This window comes from Mandrillus leucophaeus, unplaced genomic scaffold (assembly GCF_000951045.1).
Source record: "Mandrillus leucophaeus isolate KB7577 unplaced genomic scaffold, Mleu.le_1.0 Scaffold3, whole genome shotgun sequence".
In the NCBI taxonomy this organism is placed as follows: domain Eukaryota; kingdom Metazoa; phylum Chordata; class Mammalia; order Primates; family Cercopithecidae; genus Mandrillus; species Mandrillus leucophaeus.
Window position 1 is genome coordinate 2,619,943 of NW_012103142.1, and position 8,419 is coordinate 2,628,361.

The 8,419-nt window shown below is 39.2% G+C and overlaps 1 protein-coding gene across 2 annotated transcripts in view; it reads right to left on the reverse strand.

Moving 5' to 3' along the window:
• The window catches only part of FKBP5 (FK506 binding protein 5), a 201,464-nt gene that overhangs the window by 39,446 nt on the left and 153,599 nt on the right, over nt 1–8,419 (reverse strand). For both annotated transcript variants that reach the window (XM_011986566.1, XM_011986567.1), the window contains exon 7: nt 2,069–2,225. In XM_011986566.1, the coding sequence (XP_011841956.1) occupies nt 2,069–2,225 (157 nt within the window). The remainder of the gene's footprint in view (nt 1–2,068; nt 2,226–8,419) is intronic.

An 8,419-nucleotide genomic window follows, 5' to 3' on the forward strand; every position in this document is an offset into this window, starting at 1 on the left:
TGCTGGGATTACAGGCTTGAGCCACCGCACCTGGCCGACAATTTCTATTTTTCTTTGCCATTAAACTTGAGACATCTGTCCCCACAACTGCCTTGTCAGCCAGGCTAAAATGTAATGTATATAAACTGGTTCATATAACATTACATTGTCATAATACATACAGAATTTATCCTAAGGAAGCTTAAATTTTGAAAACATACATTACACATAAATCCACCTCTCTGAGTTTAAAACTACTGTAATTTTGAAATGCTGATTAAAAATAATCAGATATGGCCTGGCGCAGTGGCTGTAATCAATCCCAGCACTTTGGGAGGGTGAGGCAGGCGGATCACTTGAGTCCAGGAGTTGGAGACCAGCCTAGGCAACATGGCAAAACCCTGTCTCCACAAAAAATACAAAAAGTAGCTGGGTGTGGTGGTGCACACCTGTAGTCCCAGCTACTCCAGAGACTGAAGTGGAAGGATCATCTGAGCCCTGGAGGCTGAGGTTGCAGTGAGCCGTGATTGTGCCACTGCACTCCAGCCTGGGCGACAGAGTGAGATCCTGTTACAAAAAAAAAAAGTAATTAGAGATTATTTAGATATGGAAGAGATAGCTTTTTCTATGCTCTATCTGAATTTTAAGAAGTATCTCACAGAAACAGAATTAGTTTTACCTATATAGAGTAAATATTAATATAAATAAGACACATTGAAGTGGCGGCTTTAGTTAGTGGAAAGAGGAACCAGGTAGAGAAAAAGAAGGCATTATACAAAGGGTGCCTCAGTGAGGGCTATAAAGAGTTCAAGGTAGAGCATTTTGGAAGGATTTTCAAGTGGTAGTTGCATGGCTAAAACATCACCTCAAAAATATGATCATGGGCTGGGCATAGTGGCTCACACCTGTAATCCCAGCACTTTGGGAGGCCGAAGTGGGAAGATCACTTGAAGTCAGGTGTTCGAGACCAGCCTGGCCAACATAGTGAAACCCCGTCTCTACTTAAAATACAAAAATTAGACGGGCATGGTGGTGGGTGCCTGTAATCTTCAGCCTCAGCTACTTGGGAAGCTGAGGCAGGAGAATTACTTGAACCCGGAGGTAGAGGTTGCAGTGAACCAAGATCATGCCATTGCACTCTAGCCTGGGTGGCAGAGCAAGACTCCATCTCAAAAAATAGATATATATGATTATGGATCAAGTGCTGGGGCAAAGGTAAACTGCCGTTGGATTACTACAGAGTCTACAAAATGACACCACCAAAGGCATAACATCACCTACTGGCAAGTGCAGGTCATCAAGATTCTCAGTAACTCAGAATCCCACTGTCTGAAATCCATGGAGCCAGGGGCAGGATACACTAGATAAGCAGATGCACTCTCATGCAGACAAAATCAAAACACCCTGGGTTCTCTCAGGGGTCTGTTTCTCAAGACAGAAGGGTTGGATTCATGGTATAATTTTAGATCTAAAAATAATACTAAACATGTTTTCATAAGAGAGACTGTCAGTGTCTGATGGCTCTAAGCTTGGAAGTGCTAATGGATATCCTTATGATGGGAAAAATTTAGGCAAAAAATGAGTCATCTCCGTTGCCTTTAGATCCAGGAAGAATGTGTGTGTTTTTTTTTTGTTTTTTTGTTTTTTTCCAGGGACTCTGTATAAGACCAAGTGACACAAGTTCAAGTGGTAGTAAATCATCCAAATGCTTCTTTGATCCCAACCCCCATGTTTTCCTGCCTCCTGCCTAGTTTAGAGAAAAGGGAAGAGGGGGTGAGAGAACCACATATGAGAAGAGTTCATAACTGCCTGTCTTGGCAATAATGCAGGCAAGACAAATCATCACAAAAGCAAAAAGTGCCTGTAAGTCCTATTCTGAACATATATCAATCAAGTCAACATGCTCACAAACCTCTATGATATTGTAAGGTCCATTAGTTTATGTGATGACTAACTGCAGCCTGATTTAATTGTTTCCGCTGTTGGATTAACTTCACTGAAAATGCCAAAACACTGAATGAAAAAGCAAGCATATTCCTGTCCTTTAGGTGACTTCCTAAACTGTGTTCCAAACTGGTATGCTGCTTACCTTGGTCCAAGATATAAAATACACTGTTCTTCCCGCTGCATTTTCTCCAGAGCTTTGTCAATTCCAATTGGAATGTCGTGGTCTTCTCCTTCACCCACAGTGAATGCCACATCTCTGCAGTCAAACATCCTTTCACCACAGCGGCCTTCCAGGTGGACTGAGGGCAAGGAGACAGGAGTCAACAGAGCTGCTTCTTAGGACTGGCTAATTCAGTGATGTGATAAATGAGTGACGACAATGTAGCAAATACCATTTCCCCTTTCTCATTTCATCAAGAGACACACACAGTATGTCTTGGTGAAGCTTAGTCTACCCAGTCTGAAAGTTTAGGAGCAACCATATTTCTGTTTTGGGTTAAACTTGTAATTACTGATATTTGTATCAATAAGACAGCTTAGTAGGTAACAAACCAGAAACATAGGTTTATTCTAAGCCTACTATGTGACAGAAGTTTCCTCACCTATGATACAACGTCAAGACATGCTGGATTATTTAATAAATAGTTATCAAATGCCACAAATTTAATATCAAATATATAATGGCTTAAACACCTGTAACTGCATCTTGGCTTCAGATGCCAAAAAACCAAACTAAATGGCTATTTCTCCAATGATATACAAAGGTTAAATGAATACAGATGCTCCTTCTTCTTTAAGAGTCCTAATCTCATTCACAAATATATCTGAATAACAATGGTAAATCCAAAGACAACAACATCAATAACTATCTTAGCTATATCCCTTACTGGAAATAATAAAGTGTGAAAGAATCAAGAGTCTACTATAACTTCACAAATCAAATTACTTAATAACCTCCCCTGAAATGTTAGGAGGTCAATTTTGGGAGGCCTAATTCCTTGTTCCACCCCAATTTACCAAGCTCATTACTAGGGTTATTTCATATTAAAATAAGAGGCTTTTTATCTTAAGACAAAATAGGAAAAATGCATACAGATATCTATTTTTTCTTGATCAGTTAAACTGTTTTTTGAGACAGAGTCTTGCTCTGTCTCACCCAGGCTGGAGTGCAGTGGCACAATATCAGCTCACTGCAGCCTCCACCTCCTGGGTTCAAGCAATTCTCCTGTCTCAGCCTCTGAAGTAGCTGGGATTACAGGTGTGTGCCACCACACCCGGTTAATTTCATATTTTTAGGGTTTCACCACGTTGCCCAGGCTGGTCTCGAACTCCTGACCCTCAGGTGATCCACCTGCCTCAGCCTCCCAAAGTGCTGGGATTTCAGGCGTGAGCCACCATGTCTGGCCTAGACTCTTCATTTCTAGGAAAAACAATACTCTGAAACTTTACAACTACTTTTAATATTAAGGGTATTTATTCTTTCTATTTAAGTTTTTGATGTAATCAGAAAAATGGATGGCTGGTAACATAGCATAACAGTCATCAAGCAATATGGTAATTTGGATTTCATAAGAAAATCCTGACTGGGCGTGGTGCCTCACACCTGTAATCCCAGCACTTTGGGAGGCTGAGGCAGGCGAATCACCTGAGGTCAGGAGTTTGAGACTAGCCTGGCCAACATGGCAAAACCCCATCTTTACTAAAAATACAAAAAATAGCCAGGTGTGGTGGCACGTGCCTGTAATCCCAGCTACTGGGGAGGCTGAGGCACGAGAATCACTTGAGCCTGGGAGGCGGAAGTTGCAGTGAGCCGAGATCATGCTACTGCACTCTAGCCTCCAGCCTGGGTAACACAGGGAGACTCAGAAAAAAAAAAAAAAAAAAAAAGAAAGAGAAAATCCTTTATTTCTACTTCTGTAATATAACAGCCTATACTCAAAATTAGAGATTTCCTAAAATGCTTCTAACACTGGCTGATCTACTTTAGATCAACGACTTGTAGAGAGACTACAAATCACTCGTTCTATTATACTCATTTCATGCCCAATAAGACAACTATTACCTTCCAAATAAAAATTCAAATCTAACTCATTCTACTTTTGAACTACATGATCTCAATGAAGCTCTAAAATTCTATGATTCTATGACCTGGTAGTATCACTCTCAATATCAATATAGCCCAGAAACCAGCTTCAAATCGAATTCCTGCAGTTAATCATTTAATTGAATTACCTCTAGCCTAGGCCTGAGAAATGAGAAAAACTGAAAAATGAACAGGAATGGTGTAGACACTAGGTGCCAGAATGTCCACAGGACATTTATGCTCTAAAGCTTTCTAACCTTTTCTTCTTTCTTTTGATTTGCTAAATCTTCTCTGTATTGTTCCAAATATGTGCTGCCGAAGTGAGTACTCACTATCCTTTTTTAACTCACCAGTATTAATACCATCTTGACATTTTCCCCTTGCAGACACAGAATGGGGTCTAGGAAACTTGGGTCAAACTAGAAAGGGCCTAACTCTTGAGTCAGCTCCTCCAAACAAGGGCTAGAGCTGGAGTGTCTGGGTAGAGCTGGCATACGGCATTTTAGTTTATGTCCCACAGTCATAAATGCTGATAATTCCTTCTGTTATACTTACTTTCAGAATGCTCTAGATAAAATTAACTTGTGGCAAATTGAAAGTTCATTCTGGATTGGAAAACATTTAAAAAATAAATTCAACTTTAAAATTTTCAAATACAGTCATGCTTCACTTAAGGATGGGGATACATTCTGAGAGATGTGTCATCAGGTATTCTCATCATTGTGGGAACATCTTAGAATGTTCTTACACAAATCAAGATGGAGCAGCCTACTATAACCTAGGCTAAGTGGTATAGTGTATTGCTCCTAGGCTACAAATCGGTATAGCATATTACTGTACTGAATATGGTAGGTAACTGTAACACAATGGTAAGTACTTGCGTATCTAAACATTGAGAAAGTAGAGTAAAAATAAGGAATTATAATTTCATAGGACCACTGTCCGATGTGCAATCTGCTGTTAAACAAAATGTTACGCAGCATATGACTGTACATGCATACTAGAGAGGTTCTACAGGGAGTCTGAGGTTTAAGATATTTTTATTGAATTTGCTGAGGGTGGTGACGCACACCTGTAAGTCCCACCTACTCAGGAGGCTGAGGTGGGAGGACTGCTTGAACCTAGGAGTTCGAGGCTGCATTGAGTTATTATTGCGGCACTGCAATCCAGCCTGGGTGACAGAGTGAGACCCTGTCTCCATTAAAAAAAAAAAAAAAGATATTTTTACTGGAGTAAAAATGGATGTTTCTAAAGAGGTTACGAGTTCTAAATATTTAAAACTCTGCCCAAGAAATTTAGACTAATAACATTTTTCATTAAAAAAAAAAAAGATTTGCTGAGCAAAGTAAATTTCAGCTCATGTATTGTGGAATGTCTCAAGCATAGAGATTTATTGTCCTAGTAGCTCACAACTTAGTTGACAGATTTTTTTTTGTCTGAAGTTTATTGTTGGAAGTATCATCTTCCTCCCTTAAGGAGAGTACATTTAGTGGGGGAGGAAATTATCAGTACATTTGTTGTGGCTTTTGGTTGATCGAGTTTGAATGTTTTCAAAACAGGAAATCCAGAGACTCTGCAAGGATTCCTGCCTGTGCGTTAGTTTCCTAGACTGTTTTTCAGCTTGATATATGTACTTGATATTAAAATTATATAAGCAATCTCAGAAGTTCTCTTTAGATGTGATAACCCATCATTAGTGAGGGAAAAAGACTGGCTACTAATAAACATGTTGGGAAAGATAAATGAAGTAACTGTGCCAAAAAAAAAAGTCAAACTGTAACAAAGGCATAATTAAGAAAGCGAAACATTCATTGTAGCTCGTCTTTCTCAGAGAGACAATAAATGACAGAACTAGTGTCTGATGCTGTAATAGGACAGTAAACATTTGTGGTAGCTCTTATAAATATTTTCTGCTTTACATGTGGACTAATCTTTTTTTTTTCTTCCTCGTAAATCTAACCCTTCAAAATTGGACCCTGTAGTACTATAAAATCTTAAACGGATACACATCCAGATACATACACCCCAGTTTATATAAAAAAACCAAAACCATCACTTTGTAATACTGATAATATTCGGAATGTCAGAGTAAAAGGAGGTATCACAGCCTCATGGTGAATACAGCCCATTGATTCTCTACATCTACAAGTAGCAAAGGGCATTGCTGGGTTAACTGGTTTCTAAACTTGGAACACTGATGTGACAAGTTCTACAAGACTGCTGACAAGAACTCACATACTACTTGGAGCCACGAAAGACTGCTGATTGCCACAGTCAGGGGCCCCACTTGCGGTAACAGATGCAGATGTGACTAGTTCCTATAGCTCCACTTATTCTTTTTAATGTTATCTTTAAAACTGCTACCAAAAAAGCCAGAACAAAACAAAAACCATGGCAGCTCTGGCTGTGGAAGACCTGTGGTTGCTTTTTGACCTGGCATCTTTTAGTGCAAATACTAACTTAATAAATATTTAATAATAACCATCATGACTCACTGGGAGTGCAGCCTCTAGGGCTCAGGAGGTCTGTTGCTAATCCCAACCAGCATGATTTACGGGAAGTAAATCATCTATGACGTGCCCAAAGAGAATAAAAGTACATACAGGATGCTTCTACTTAGGGCTTTTTTGGTAGAGAAAGAAATAAACAAGTTAAAAAGAGTCAACATTTTTTTCCTGACTTAAAGACTATGTAACTTAAAGGGGGAGGGGGGTCCTCCAAATCCCCACAAACTCAAACCAAACCAAATTACCCAAGCTTAGCTGCGCAATCGGAGTGTAACCACATCAAGCGAGCTGCAAAACATCACTTAAACTGGAGCTCTGACTTATTGTTCTCTTACTGCCCTAGAGCAATTTTGTTTTGAAGAGCACAGAACACCCTGTTCTGAATGTGGCTGGCACATGAACTCGATGTGCTGACAGCAATTTGTACTCCGATTAAAATAGGGGGGAAAAAACGAAAGAGAGTGCACAGCAGTAACAAAAATGAAATGCAAGAACCCCTAAACCATGCAATTTGTATTTTAGGAAGCAAAACTGAGAAAGAGGCTCCATAACTTAAAAAACAAAAAAAACCCAAAAAGCTGTAAATGCTCCAGCCTAAAGACATTAGCTCTGGTAAGTGTCTATTTTTCCTTTTCTAATTATAGTAGTTGGTGTCTGATAGCTTTGCACTCATTCTCAAAACAATTACTGGGTCATGGGGATCTGAATGGGAATGTTGTAATGGCATTACTACTAGACAAGACTGGTTACGTGGCCAGAGAAAACCAGGTTGTGACAGGTTACTCCCACTGAGCAAAAGTTTTCTCTGTTGGTTAATTCATGCCAAGTGAGCTTCTCTCTGCCTGTGTCTCCTGCCTAATAGAGCATGGTATCCAAGAGAGTAGGATCTTAATAACCCCCTGAAAAAGCAAGCAGAGATGGCTTTCTAAAGGCAGGAGAATAAGAGAAACACTTCCATCATGCATGGTGGTCAGATTTCCCCTAAACTGTCCCCTCCCTTCCTCCTCTGCACTGTTTTGTATTATTTAGGATGAACACACACCACTGTAAGATTGCTTCTGGAACTGACGGACAGATGCTAGATGCTAACAGGCATGAAACCTGGCTCCTGGAACTGAGTAACATTTATGCAAATGATTTCTTTTCCTTAGTCTAAACAAGAAGTACACATCTAGCAACAAATTCTCCATGAACACCAGCCCTTACCAGTCTTCCCTTCACACCACTATAGCACTTGCGTTAGACCTGGATTCCAGTCCCATTCTAGCACTTTGATTATGACTTTGGGCAAGGTAATTAAAGTGATTTGAAGCTCAGTTTCTTCACTGATAGAACGTGCATAATATACTAGCTAAATGATAATTATGGAGAGGATTAAATTAGATACTGAATTAGAGCTTTTAATCTAGCACCTGATATTCATTCATTCATTCATATGTTAGGGTGTCTATCATGTGAAAAAATGCTATTGTAAAGTGTGGATATACAGAGATGAACTACATGAATGTTAGCTGTAATTATTTTCCTCCACCTAGTGGTAAATTATACCAGATTAAACATGTTTGAGAGCTCTGTGTAAGAAAACATTTAATGGCTCAACACAGAAAGCTGTCAAAGTATGAATAAAATTCTTAGTAGGCAAAGGCAGTATCTTGTACTTCTTTTGTGCCTCACAATACCCAGCACAGAGTTCAGGGCCAGCAAGTAAATATTTATTTAGTGACTAATCTTAAAATAGGGCATTAAGGACAGGGTGGTAATTTTCACTAATTTATATAAATTTTCCTTTTTGACTCTATTAGTATTCCTATTTTAATAAATTCTAGGAAGCTATACAAATTCTATATTGACCTGGAACCTTTGTTTTTTAATACTATTCTAAAATAAATGACCAACTGGCTGG